We start from the raw sequence: 14,858 nt of genomic DNA on the forward strand, positions 1-14,858 counted from the left end.
CTCTCTGTCAAATAAATAATAAAATCTTAAAAAAAAATAACTTATCTGTAATCATAATTTATGCTTTATGAAAGAGTATATATGGGAGACAATTTAGCACAGCAATTAAAATATGGTAATTTAAAAAACATTATAGACTTCTATTTCTGGTCAAGATGACCAAATTACCTCCTGCCTAAAACAACCAGAAAGCTTACAAAATATGAGATAACAATTCAAGACAGTGGTTCCTGAGACAATGGGAACCAACAATCAATGTGCCCTTTATAACTGCCCAAGCTTACAACTTGGGGGAAAAGAAGTCCAGGTCTTGGTATAGGGAAGAGGAATCTCTCTAGGAAGAGATCAATAAATTTCCTGAACTCAAAGAGACAAAGCTGAGAATCTAGGAGACCAAGGCAGCTGGAATTCATAGTACAGATTACCAGAAAGGAGAGAGCTATGCAGACAGAGGTGTCACTTAGTGGTAATTACAAGTAAATTTATACCACTAAATATCCATATTACAAAAGTAGAAAGGTCTCAAATCAGTGACCTCAACTTCCACATCAAGCAAATAGGAAAAAAAGAGCAAATCAGATTGACACTGAAAGCATGATACATAAAAGAACAAATAAATAATTTATGGAACTCATCAACATTAATAACTCCTGATCTTCGAGGGATACTGTTGTTTTGTTTTCTTTTCCTTGAAATAGAGTTGACACACAGGGATACTTTTAAAACAATGCAAAGATGAGCCAGAGACTATAAGACAGCATATGTAAATACCTCATAAACTTGTGTTCAGAATACATAAAGAACTCACAACACTCAATAGAAAGAAAACAATAAATTAAAGATCCAAAGATTTGATCAGATACTTCACCAAGTAAGACCTACAGATGGTAAATAGCACATGACAGGATGCTCAACATCACTGGTCATTAGGAAATGCAAATTAAAACCACAATGGGATACCAATACCCACTTATTAGAGTGGCTCCAATTAACGACACTAACCACTTATCAAGTGCTGGCCAGGACATGCAGGGACGAGAATATCCAATGCTGGTGAAAATGTAAACCAGTATGGAAAATGTAAGCTTTGGAAAAACAGTTCAGGAGTTTATTAACAAGTTAAACATATACCTCCCATATAATTCAGCTATTCTAGTCTTAGACAGTTGCATGGGAGAAATGAAAGCACAAGTCCACACAAAAACTTGTACATGAATATTGATAGCAGTTTTATTTATAACAGCCCAAAAAACTGGAAACAACCCAAATTTGCCTCAACAGGTAAATGGATAAACACACTGTGGTGTATCCACACGAGGAACTGAAGTGAATGCAAAACAACTTCTCAGAGTGAAAGACACCAGACCAACAAAGTATGATTCCATTTACATAATGTAAACTAATTTCTGGTGTGGAAAGACCATGGGTGGTTGTCTAGGGATGAAGGGGAGAGATCACAAACGGGCAGGAGGCAACCTCTGGAACTAACAGGTGTATTTACTGTCTGAAGTGTGTGACAGGTTAGGTGGTATATACATGTCAAAACATACCAACGTGCACAATTTAAGTATGTATAGCCCATTTTATGACAATTATATCTCAATAAAGCTGTTTTAAAAAACAAAAAGCATGGCAAGAAAATATATCCTGGGGAAAAGGCTTATTTACTTGTAAAATGACTTCAATACCATGGAGCTCATCAGGTTGTAGTCAGGACTAAATGGGATCATGTATACAAAGAGCACCGTCTCGAACACAAAGGTGGTCTTCCTTAAACAGTAGCTAGTACCACTACCAAACCTCAAGAGAACTCTACCTGGGTAAGGACTAGAAACAAAGGTGCACGTAAACAGGTAAACAAAAACTGATGTGTAAATGCCTATTAACGTGGTAAGTTTTAATCAGCCTGAACTGTCCCCATGATGCTTGCACAATGATGTTACCCAGATACCACGCAGCAGTCATTTTGTACCTCATCTGGCTTGTTTAGTCACACTAAACAGAAAAAGACAAAAAGCCAGAATGTCAGAAGCTGTTTCAGTTTTAAAGGTGATGCCGTGCCACTGGCTATTTGTGAAAAGGATATTACCAAAAATTGGAAAATATTTAGTCAGACTTCAAAACTCTTCCCAACGACAACAAAATCCTTAACAAAGCAGTGAAATCAGGTAGTCCTACAACTACTGCTCTAACTTAGCTGACCCCTAAGCAGGACAGGGGTCAGGGCCCTTCCACGTGCAGTTGAAATTCCGTACTGCACTTTTTTTTTTTTTTTTAAAGATTTTATTTATTTATTTGACAGAGATAGAGACAGCCAGCGAGAGAGGGAACACAGGCAGGGGGAGTGGGAGAGGAAGAAGCAGGCTCATAGCGGAGGAGCCTGATGTGGGGCTCGATCCCATAACGCCGGGATCACGCCCTGAGCCGAAGGCAGACGCTTAACCGCTGTGCCACCCAGGCGCCCCGTACTGCACTTTTGATTCCCCCAAAACTTAACTACTAATAGCTTATTGTCAACTGGAAGCCTTACCATGAACAGAAACAGTCAATTAACAGTCAATTTTGTATGTTATATGAGTTTTATACTGTATTCATATAATAAAGTAAGCTACAGAAACCAATAAAAAAGAAAATAAATTTGGAGTATTGCAATTGTATGTATTGAATAAAAAGCCACATATGTAAGTGGATCTGCACAGTTCAAACCTATGTTGTTCAAGGGTCAACTGTAGTTATTAGGCATCTTGTTCTAGTTTAATAATTATCATCAGGAAACTCCCCGAGAACAGCATCAACAGAAAGCAGGTACTAAAACCCAGCTGTCTCTACTCATCAGGTTGTATACCCTGGTGCATGCATGGCTCTATATCAAGGAGAAAGGAACACACTATTGGGGAGGGCCGGAATTATTGTATTTAAGTATCAAATTATTTTTTAAAAGAGAAACCCACTTAAAGCACCAAAGTTCCAACAATGCTGGGAAAGTCTCTTTTTTAATTTCATGTACACAGGAGGACTGATTTAGAAACAGGAGTCCAAAATGAGAAATAACAACACCTAAATTGTATGAGTTTATAAACTTTATACAGTATTTCCATATATACATTATTTGGTTTTATCCTCATAACACATAGATATAATTATTAGCCTTCATTTACAGATAGAGAAAATGAGGCTCAGAAAGGTTAAATGACTTGCTCAGTGTTAAAGCTTGTGAAGTGGGGTGGAAGTGCCATTCAAACTTAGATCTCCTGATTCCAAGATCTATGCTCCTACCATTAGATAATACCAACCTAATTGCACTAGGCTGCAAATGATTTTTTAATGGTACATTTCACAGAAAATGTTTGATGATCCCCTGACAATTAACAATCTGAAAGTCATGGAACATCAACTCCTCAAAGGACTAGTAACAAGATTGATATTTGATATTTCAAGATTTTAAATGAATGATATGCTTTCAAAAGTTTAATTAGAAAAACAGAAGGAAGCACCAGTTCTCATGTAAACTGTGAAGGTTTACCTGAATGAAAGGGAAACTGTTGCTTGGCTTCACCGGTATGTGCGTCCCAAATAATCGTAGTCTGAGATTGGAAAGAAAAGAAAAATGTATTAAGAGGTTAAACGAAGCTCATCGTAGGTGCATAAATTAGATGCTAACTATGTTAGAGCAATAGGAAATGTCAGAGTGAATTTAACTTTAAACATTTACTTATCCCCAATAGTACAACGAGGGTACACTACCCTCCATTCTGAGGGGGAAAATGACTACTAAGTAGCTGCATTTTCCCCTGGTGAGTTTTCATCAGTCAGCTCACTTCAAGTAACTATTAGTTGTCTACAAAACACCAGACATTATATTATATTGCTTAAGACTCAATTGCAATAACGTATTTAATGTAATTTTTTTTTTTTTTTTTAGCTATTAGGAGGCAAATTCTTGGTTAATAAAGTCACCAACCAATTTTTAATAGTAAGATTTTTAAAGATCACATTTACACACACAGGCAGCTTGAATTTTGACGATATGTAAAACAGTGTCTTGTATATTATATCCAAGTAGACACATAAATCTGGATGGATATATTCACAATTCCTTTAAACACCCTCCCATCATTAGTTTTGTAACTCTGGGGATGTAAAGTATCACACAGTGGCACTGGTTATTAATAGGACTTTTCCCTCCTGCTCCTGGCCTCTTTTATTTTTCTTCCTTTTTTTCCTCTGTACTTTCATTTCTGACAACTCGCTCAGTTAACAAACATATGAGCATATGCTTTCCTGGATTAAAATCATCTTAGACCTATATTCATTTTGGGAGGTGTGGTAGAGGGGATGATCTAAGAAGACAAAAGAGCAAGGAGGCTGTATTTTTAACCTACCCATATTGCCCGGCCTAGTTTAGTGGAAAAAGCCGCAAAGACCCTGCATTTTTTTACATTTTCAATTAGCACCAGGAGCTCGGCAAATAGATTGGCTCTAAGATTTCTCATGGAATCACTCCGGACCTATTTTCACGGCTGAGATAAACTAGAAACTAAGGAAAGAAAGCAGAGTATGGGAGGTATGACACCCACTATTCCAGCAAAGATGAGTGGTCACAAAGATAATTGGCATTCTGATGAGTAAATTGAGGAAGGAGCTGACAGAAAACTCTAAGAGCATTTCCATTATCAACATGAATTTGTACCTGAATTTCCCATATACGAATGTTTTATTGTTGATATGAACAGCAGGAGAAAACATTATTTTCAGTTATACTCTGTAACACACTAACCTTTATAAAACTTAGTTTAACGTTCTTTTACCTTGTCTACTCCAGCACTTAGGATGAAATTTCCTTTCTTATTCCACTTTAATGCAAATATAGGGCCTTTATGCTGCCCCAAGGTGCTAGCAAGGTTACCTAACATTCAAAAAGAAAAACATTAAAATTACTTCAAGCTTTATAATTTAGATCAATAACAACATATAAAAAGAAAAATGCTTCATTTACCATCTTTAGTCCATATTCTGGCAAATCCATCGTATGAACCAGTTGCTAGAAGTGTACCTTCACTCTGTCAGAGAAACACACTTCCTTCAATTATATAATCCAGAAAGAGCACTTTATTGTTATTTGACTATTTCACGTGTAAGCCCTAGGAAGAGCAGATCTTGACATTCTCTGCTTCAAAATTTGGGAACGCTACCAAAGACCTACAAAACACCCTTCAATGCTATGAAGTTAGTATTTAATCAGCATCTAGTCTGTGTGGAAGCCTTATATCCAAATCTCAAGAATGGCAGGAATTACTCTGGCTGGACCAGGACCAACACCACCCTTACTCATGCTAATGTCTACAGCATTCTTCCAGATGCACATGACTCAAGATGGGAGCAGGGGTGCAGACTAGGAAGGACCCCAAAATCATAATCTAATAATGATTTAATAGAATAAAAAGCAAAACTGGCTAAAACATTTTGTTATGATTAGAAGACTTTATATGGTCCTCCCTCTAAATCTTTTACTGTCTAAATGAAGCTTGTATTGTGTGTGAACCAAATAATATTGCTGTTTCAGGTGATCAGATACTTAAATATCATTGAATGTTTCTTTCCTTTGTTAATTCTTTCTCAATATGAAATCCTTACCAATTAAAAAAAAAAAAAAAGCCAGAAAGGAGTGTAGTCTGACTTTATAGTTAATGAAGTGAGTACAATTGCCTGGAACTACTTTACCGTGAGGAGAAATCCATACCAATTTCTCTAATCTTATATTCCCTTTCTGTGCCTGGCCTTGATGAACCGTACAACAGGAGGACAGATCTATGGAAGTGCGAGTTACAGAGTGCATTCAACAGACTACTGCTGGGATCAGTAAACACTACTGAAGACAGAGAACAAAATCCTGCCTTCCTCAGGGCTTTTGTGATGTTTTTTTGGAAAGGGAACTGAAAACAAGATTGCCCTTTCCAGACCTCTCAAGCCACTTAACTATGCAGGTAAGTGAAAAACAGATGCTGGTACTAGGGGTTGTAGACTCAGTACTGACAGAATTTGGTTCTATCTGAGGAAGAAAGAGCCACGTTGAAACCAACAGCAAAAGCTAATTTCCAGACTCCGCACAATGGGAAGTTTCCTTTAAACTACTGAACCCCAAATGTCTTAGTTCATGGACCACCAGAGTAGGAAAAGAATACTTGAAAGATCAGATATCTCACAGACTCTTGCTTTAGTCATGGAAAAGAACCATTAATCAAGGATAACGTTTCCCCTTTTAGCGGAAGATTCAAGTCCACAGTGAATAATACATGTCTGAAAAGTCCACACTTCTAAGAACTGTAACCTGCAGTTGAGAATCACCAAGCTCAGCAAACAAACATTTGTTACCCATCCTTTTCAGTGTAACCTGTAAATTTCATTAAGTTAACATATGGTTTCTGAGCCAAACAGCATATCAGAGTGATAAGGCCTTTGACTTAAGATATAATAAAGTCCCATATATTGAGAAGATAATTCTTAGTCCTGACCCTACAACCAAACAATACCGTGGCATGCTAAACCTCTTTCTCATCTTTGTAATTTTTACTCTCACTGGAGGGAAAGAGTAAATACATTGCTGGAAATTTTGTAAGGGAACACTAAAAAAACAAACAAAAACAAAAACAAACAAAACCTAGCTATTTGTTTTGGAAGAATTTCATAGACACAGAGAAATTAAGCTAGAAATACCATTTTGAAAAACAGATCTCATTCACTGGAATGAGATTTGGAAGATCCTTCGGAAAGCTGCACAACAGTTGTTGAACAGAGGCCAGAGGAGGAAAGCGTTCATTTGCTGAGGAAAGAACGATAAACCCCATGAAATGCTCGAGAACGATGGAACTGTCTAAAGATGCTTCTTAGACTTGAAAGGGCAGGTAAAAAATGGATGCAAAGTCACAAGGAAGGAGAAAAGGCAACACAGAATGAAGGAAAAGATACAGGAACTTTAAAAATGCTAATTTTCCACAAATTAATCATGGGAATGGAAACAAACTAAGCTGCTTATCACATACTTGAAACCGAAAGGGTGAGGCTTTATGAATGAGGAGCTCAAATGTTCTGGTAAGTCAGAGCAGTGAAGTCATCTCTGGAAGATGTGGAATGACACACAGAATCAGAGAACTTTAAGATTCCTACAGCTAGAATAGAGCTTGGAAGTAACCTTGACTAATGGTGCCTAAAAGGCAGTTAGCAGTGAAATTCTCATCAGTCCATACAAAATGAGAAAAACAAGAACAAGCTTTTATTATGGAGATTTCTCCCACCCCCTAGCAAAGAGCTTAGTAGTTAAGGACTTAGTACATCCGGTGGCTGATTTTCACCTATGACCTCATTTCCGTAGGTACCATGATCACTCTCGTACTTTACATTTGAGGAAGACGAAGCAGAGAGTGGGCGAGCACTAGTCTGACAAAGGTTCTGCTGCAAGAGGAACTGGAGGGCTGCAAGGTGAACCGAGGTCCGCCTGCTGGAGGGCCAGTCTTTGTTTTTAACACCACATTTGATAATGGGGAGACCTAGTTTGTTGTTCTTATTACGGAAATTCAAAAGTATCTCAACAAATGGACAAACCCTGCTATTAGTCTGAGGTTACACAGATTAGAACTATATTCACCATGGATAATACAGTGATACTCACATTCCAATCTAGGGATGTCACATCCTTGTTGCTTGGGACATCTTGCCCTCCTTCTCGTATACAATGTCTAAGTACTAACTGTGTGGAGCCACTAGTGCTATTTTCACTAAGATTCCATATTCTTGCTGTTGAGTCTCCAGACCTATAAAGTATGCAACATATTTTAAATCCGCATGATATTCTCAAGTATCCCAGAATCAAAGCAACATATTTATATACTATTATTAATAAGGTAAACAACTAGACTCTTGGGGATCTCCATTTCCAATATTTTCCTTAGTCTCCATTTTGGGGGCCCTAGGCACTTCTGAAGAAGTAAGTTTAATTAAAACTGCCCCTGGGTGGCGCAGTCAGTTAAGCAACTGACTCTTGGTTTCAGCTCAGGTCATCTCACGGGTCATGAGTTCAAGCCCTGCATGAGGCTCCAGGCTCAGCATGAGGCTCCAGGCTCAGCATGGAGTCTGCCTGAGATTCTCCCCTCTCTCCCTCTGCCCCTCCCCCTCCTGCTTGTGCTTGCTCACTTTCTCTCCCTAAAATAAATAAGTCTCAAAAAAATAATTTCTAAGATTATGTTATGAAGAAATAAAGATTTACAGAGGCAAGGGGACCATAAAGCAACAAAAACCTAAAAATATAAGTAATGGTTTTATAAAATGTGTAATAGTTCAGTATGCTACTTTTAAAAATACATTTTAGTTTCACTTTGAGAAACATACCCCGATGCCAAGAGATCACTAACAGGGTTCCAGGCACAGATGAAAACTTCAGATTCATGGCCCCGTAACACAACTGCTTTATTAGGAGGGATTTCAACATCCCCATCCACTTCCATCATATCAGTATGATTATCTGTGTCATGAGAAACAAGTGGAAAATGCCAGTTAGGTAATATTATAACATCCTGAGGGGGGAAGGAATAATTCTTAATCAGCAAATACCTCCCTTGTAATATACAGTGTAAGTTTTTTTTTTAAAAACTATGTCAGGTAATGGTGAAAATAATTATACACAAGAAATAAATTCCCATCTTTAGTTAAGTATGATCCCACTATTTTTAAAAGATAGTATATGAGTATGTGTTTGGGGTGGTGGGGAGGCGGTGAGAAAGACTGCAAAAAGGTTAGAGCCAAACAAGGCTAAAATGATAGAATGATCTGAATTAAATATAATCCATGTCAACACTGTTCTGAGTTTCTGCCAGTAGGGGTTGCTGATATCATTCACATAACATGAGAGTCGCCTTTCTATCTCCATGTCAGAGCTTTACTGTGTTAATGACTAGTATTACAAATTTTCTTTAGAAATCAAATGCAAACAACAAAATTTATCTAACAGCAGAAAATAGTTTCTAAATATTTAAAGAAGAAAATAAAATCCATGAAAGTAAATCTAGCATTCTGGAGCTTTAGGAATAAAAAATCTGAATTGTGATACAAGTCAGGGAAACAAGTTGGCATAAATGAAACAGATGATGTTACTTCAGTTTGGAAGATGAGACATCCACATAAAGCAAAATACTTTTTCTGCAAGGGAATTTTTAGAAATTCTTATTTCAGCTCACTTGCTATAGTATGTGCTCCGTTCTCCTCCCCATTCGCTGTGTTTTCCCCATTTTTTGCAGACCCCTGTTGGTTGGTGGCAGCTGTGGAGGTGGCGGCAGCTGCCGCCTGCTGCTGTGCGAGCTTATCCCTGTAAGCTTGCTGTCTTGTCTGTACTACATCAGGCATTACGGCGTCTATCAGGGACAGAGACTCTATTGGCCGACCATCAAACAAGGTACCATCCTGGATGTGGAAAAATTTGAGACAAGAAACATGAAAGAGAACACTAATCTGAAGCAACTGCAAAGAGCTGTTTAAATTTTCCTCCTCACCTAGTTCATACTGTGAAATATTACACAGAATAAGCCAAAATACTGAAAGGAATAATAACATGCAGGCCCATACAATACAAAGTTAATTCGATTCCAAAATTCTGTCAGGGAAAAGCAATGACCAATATATGAAAGAGTTCATACAATTGTAGGAGACTTGGTACCACATTAGAATAAATACTTCTTTACAACTAAAAACTTTTAGAATAGCTTTGTTGAACTCAAAAGTTTCTTGTGATTTGATTCAAATATTAAAACAAGAAACAGACTTCAGATATTCTGCCATACAATCATCTCATTTTACTAATGATAAGACGGAAGCACAATCAGGTTAAAGACTTGCAGAAGTCCCACCCTCGGTCAATGGCAAGGAGATCTCCTAACTGATGCTTTCCTAGTGTGACCTGAGGACCAACAGCACCGCCATCACAGCTGGTAGCTTATTATAAATGGAGAGTGAAACCTACAGAATCGAAATCTCTGAAGGGCGCAGGAGCCTGTGTTTTAACAAGCTCTCTAGGGTAGTCATGCACACTAACATTTGAGAAGTACCATCATAACTCTGAGACTGGTGCTCTTTAACTTTATGGAGTTGCTGTAATTTTCCAAAGCTCCTGTCATTGATATTAGGAAGCTCACCATTAATAAAAAGTTCTCCAGCGGGCACAAGGAGACAGAACAAGTCTGAAATGGAAACTGGGCAAATGAGCTAGGAATATGCACGTGTAAGGCCCAACTCACATAAGCTGGTGGACAACCTACAGTGGGGTGATGGGGTGCTCTGAGTCACAAAAACATGGCACATCTTTCTGAGTTGTCAACTGTAATGGAGTATTTGAGGAATAGGAGAACTTAATCTAATTTAAGTAACTTAAAATATCAATAGCAACAGATACATTGTAGAGTACTGTATTAGATACAGACACATTATAGAGTACTATAGTAAATCTATAAAACATTTATTTTTCAGATGCCATGAGACTTTAATTCTGGCCACTGGTGGAAACTGGTTTTCACCCTCTGCAATAATGGATACCCTGGGACAGAAAGTACTAAAGTTAACGAGGACATATTTAAATTAACATTAGTGGATTTTTCAGTTTTAGAGAAGAGGAAACTCAAAAATAATGAAGTCAGAATGAGTATTCTATATAATTATAGTAATAAATATTGGTACAGAAACCACACATGCTTGTTTTAAAAATACTTGTGAAAGGAAAGGAGAGCCACGTTAATGTCTGAAATGAAAATAAGACAAAGAGCTCCATGTGTTATAAATCCTGACCATATACGAAAATTTTCAGCTAGACCAAGGTTTGCAAACTTTTTCTATGAAAGGACAAACAGTAAATATCTTAGGCTTTGCAAAGCATAAGGTCTCTGTCACAACTATTCCATTCTGCCACCGTAGCACCAAAGTAGCCAAAACAATATGCAAGTGAATGAGTGTGGCTGTGTTCCAATATAAAAACAGGCAAGCAGGCAGGATTTGGGTCATGGGTCAGAGCTGGCCGACGCCTGAATTAAACTACCTATATATGGACCCTATTAGGTAGGCAAAAGTATCAAGAGTTGGCTTTAATTATAAACTGCCTTCCGAAATCAGGTACAACCAAATAACCCGAGGTTCTGTAATTTTTCAGACCGTCAATTATGGTCTCAGCATTCCACAGCACAATGTTGTTGTTTTCAAGAAAATTATTTCTTATTATTTACTTATAAAACCACAGAAAGGGAAATAAACTAGAACTAATGGTTCTTACAGTGGGGAGCCAACAGGCCTTGCCTGTTCAACCTGCCTGTGACATAAGGAACACCACCCTGGTGGTGAAGGTGAAGTCACATAATGAATGAACAAACAAGACAGCAGATTTAAGGACAAATTTAAGAGTAAGTGTTAGTATTTGAAATAAATTTTCCTTACCTCATTAATACTAACTTCTGCCTCTACATACTGTAGACCTTTCTGGATGATAGAAATCAATGCAGCAGGTGGGACAAGGGCACCATTTATGTTAGACTGACTGATATGGCTTTCTATACCAAAGGTAAACGCTGAATGAGAAAATCCTAAAAGCAAAAGAAAAGGTATAAGAATTTATTCTCCTAGTGGCAACATGTGAAAGACCTCTGCAATCTTTCAAAATCACAATCCATCCATCTGAAATCCCAGATTGTTAGCTAAGTTTAAATATGCTTTTAAACAAAAGAAATACCAAAAATCCAAACATACTAACATTTACATATTTTCCTTTTCACTTTAATTACATAAAATATGATATGAAATCTCTAGTACATATACAATTTAGCCATGGCACATAATTTTCCTCGAAGAATAGCATCAAACTTTAAAGCTGGGGAGAAAAAAAGTCTTTGGAAATCATGTGAATTGATTGCTTCACTAAAGATAATTTAGGTCAAGATAAATTGAGGTGACATTTAGTATTTTTGTAGTATATTTAAATTTCTACATAAAAATGATCAAACACAGTATAAATCCAGTATTTTGTAGTTACTTTTAACTTAGGAAATAAAAAGCAAACTAAAGTTAATTTATAAAACATGAAAATAATTTTTATGCTTAAATTTCGCTGTATGAGTTAAACGCAAAAAAAAGAATTACTAATTCTTTGCCACTTAGTAATAACACATCAAATGAAAGCTTTAGGAAATAAAAGTTAGCAAGTAAATATCCAGTTTATATCAGCAATTCTTTAATTTTAATTTGAAATACTTAAATCCAAAACACATAATAAAAATCTCTTTATGTCGGTCTCACTTTAATGAAAGTCCAAACTCAAAGGTAAAATTCTAGTAAAATGATAGATGCACGTGCGGTTATTCTCTTCACTAAAACAGCCATCAGAGCTCATCATTAAATAGCAACTCCCGTTACTGTATTTTAAATAATTTAATCACATTATACATATAATTCAGATGTTAAAAAACCTTCATACTAAGTAAACTAAATGAATATGGGCTTACTTGTATCTTAAATGGATTTAACTCACGTAATAACTGTTAGCTAGCCTATTCTAGTTTTTTAGTGTTGACTCTGTGTCTTGTTGCATTCTGTGCTTCTCTTCTAGGCGTCTTGTGGCACTTACGAACAGTCTAGAATAAAATACTCGGGACTCACACAAAGCATGTGGCTAGGAAAGATTTTAATTGGTCAGTAGACAAAGTACACCTAAGCTGGTTTTCCTCATGGCTCCTTCCTTCCCTCTTGGAAACACCTGGCCATTCCACTCCTGCAACTCATAGTGAGAAGTAAAAAGACGTTACTTCTAAGACTTTGATTTTAACTCATGATTTTGCCTACAGGCATGATCATTATTAAACACATTTATGGTCTTCAGCTTAATCTGAGCTCATAGAGATGGTTAAGAAAAACAGCAATGAAACTAAAAAACACATCAATGAAAAAGAGCATCATTCTGCATTGTCCCTATCAGGAAACCCATAACTACTTGAATATGAGTAGATTCCAAACTGCTAGGGTAGAAGGCTAAGAATAAGGGCTAAGAAGGATGGGGAGAGACAGTAAAAGATAAGGCAGTGAAATCCACAAGCAGTGAGGCTGCAGAGTCCTGTTTTCAATTATATGCCCTTCCCTAAATAAATTCTGCAATAAATCATAAACGGGGGAAAAAAGCTAAGCACAAGTGGCTTAGAGATTTACGAAGACTTCAAGACGGACAATACCATTTATTGCATGGAGGACCTCCACCATGCACACATATATAGTTTTATTATTTTATAATCTGAGCTAGCAGATGGGAAGACAGCCACTAACAGGATAAAGATTTATTTTTTAAGTTTTTACTTAAATTCCAGTTAGGTAACATACAGTGTAATATTAGTTTCAGGTGTACAATTTAGTGACTCCACACCATACAACACCTGGTGCTCATACAAGCGCCCTCCCTTATTCCCCATCACCTATTTAACCCATCCCCACACACCCACCTCCCCTCCAGGAACCCTCAGTTTGTTCTCTATAGGTAAGAGTCTCTTTCTTGGTTTGTCTCTTTCCCCCTCCTATGTTTTGTTTCTTAAATTTCACATATGAGTGAAATCATATGGTATTTGTCTTTCACTGACTTATTTCGCTCCATCCATGGTATTGCAAATGGCAAGATTTCCCTTTTTTATGGCTGAATAATATTCCATTGTGTATACATACCATATCATCTTTAAGAGGATAAGGATTTAAATTCATTCAGAGACCATGGAGGTAACCACTACATTCTGTACTGAACAATTAAGTTAAAATATGGTCAAGGATAAAGTTAAGAAAGAGTGAGCTCCTGTTTACTAATAGAAAACAAAGGATTACATCATTATTCTATTTTAACTCAGGGTGTCAGAAAGTGGTGTCAGTAGTGCATGAAACATTAAGACATTAGCAACACTTTTCAAGCGTTTTGATTTTCATAAACCTTACAAATTTTAGCAAAGTCCAGGACTTCTGTACCCTCTAATTCATGAGTACAATTTAAATAATCAAAATCATCACATCTAGACCCTGTTTAAATTAGAATTCAAGCTTATGTCCAAGAATATCCTAAGAGTTGCAGGGGGAATGATGTCGATTTTGGGCTGGCATGTTGTACATCCCGAATCTGTTTTATCAGACCAGGAGAGAAGCTATCCCAGGTGCTTACATCTATCTCAAGTTATCGCTCATGCACTTACAATGTCCTCAAATAGTAAGAAAGTAACTCTGAAAGGGTTATTAGCATTATTTGGACACTTCACATTAATGTCTACCCTAAAAAAGGTCCACAATTAAAAACACTCTGCTTCAGTCAATGTTGACTTCAATTGTAATTTTAAAATTTCTAGTAACAGCATTACATGGCAGTTTAAAATTATACTCAAAACTACTTTTCTTATTCCCCTCCCTAAAACTTCACTTTCCTTCAAAATTTGACCTTACTTCATTACACCTGAAAGTCATCCTAACTTTCACCTTGGCCTCTGGTGCTCCACCAATCACCAAATCCTGTCAATTCTACCTCTCTTGTGTCTGTCATCAGCTTTCCTTTTCTGATAGAACCTGGAGTTTAGTCCCCATCATCCATTGCCTACAATTACTGCCCTAAGGTCCTCTTTCCCCAGCTCAGTCTGTTTGCCACACTAGAGCTAGGGCATTATCTGTGAAACAAAACCAATCACATCACTTCTTACTTGGGCACTTTCAACGATCCCTTTGACCTTGCTAATAAAGGCCAAAGTAAGTATGACACACAGTACCTTTGTAATCTGACTCTACTTATCTCTCCAGACTCATCTCCCCAATTCCATGCCCCCACC

The 14,858-nt window shown here is 37.1% G+C and overlaps 1 protein-coding gene across 11 annotated transcripts in view; it reads right to left on the reverse strand.

The window, feature by feature from the left end:
• Positions 1–14,858, reverse strand: part of TBL1XR1 (TBL1X/Y related 1) — a 167,620-nt gene that overhangs the window by 18,040 nt on the left and 134,722 nt on the right. For all 11 annotated transcript variants that reach the window (XM_045788684.2, XM_087861413.1, XM_087861410.1 and 8 more), the window contains 7 exons: positions 11,464–11,609; positions 9,228–9,450; positions 8,383–8,515; positions 7,667–7,808; positions 4,997–5,060; positions 4,809–4,906; positions 3,524–3,584 (listed from right to left, as the gene is read on the reverse strand). In XM_045788684.2, the coding sequence (XP_045644640.1) occupies positions 3,524–3,584; positions 4,809–4,906; positions 4,997–5,060; positions 7,667–7,808; positions 8,383–8,515; positions 9,228–9,393 (664 nt within the window). In that variant the 5' untranslated portion in view covers positions 9,394–9,450; positions 11,464–11,609. The remainder of the gene's footprint in view (positions 1–3,523; positions 3,585–4,808; positions 4,907–4,996; positions 5,061–7,666; positions 7,809–8,382; positions 8,516–9,227; positions 9,451–11,463; positions 11,610–14,858) is intronic.

This window comes from Ursus americanus, chromosome 4 (genome assembly GCF_024610735.1).
Source record: "Ursus americanus isolate L20-20 chromosome 4, mUrsAme1.1.p, whole genome shotgun sequence".
NCBI lineage: Eukaryota > Metazoa > Chordata > Mammalia > Carnivora > Ursidae > Ursus > Ursus americanus.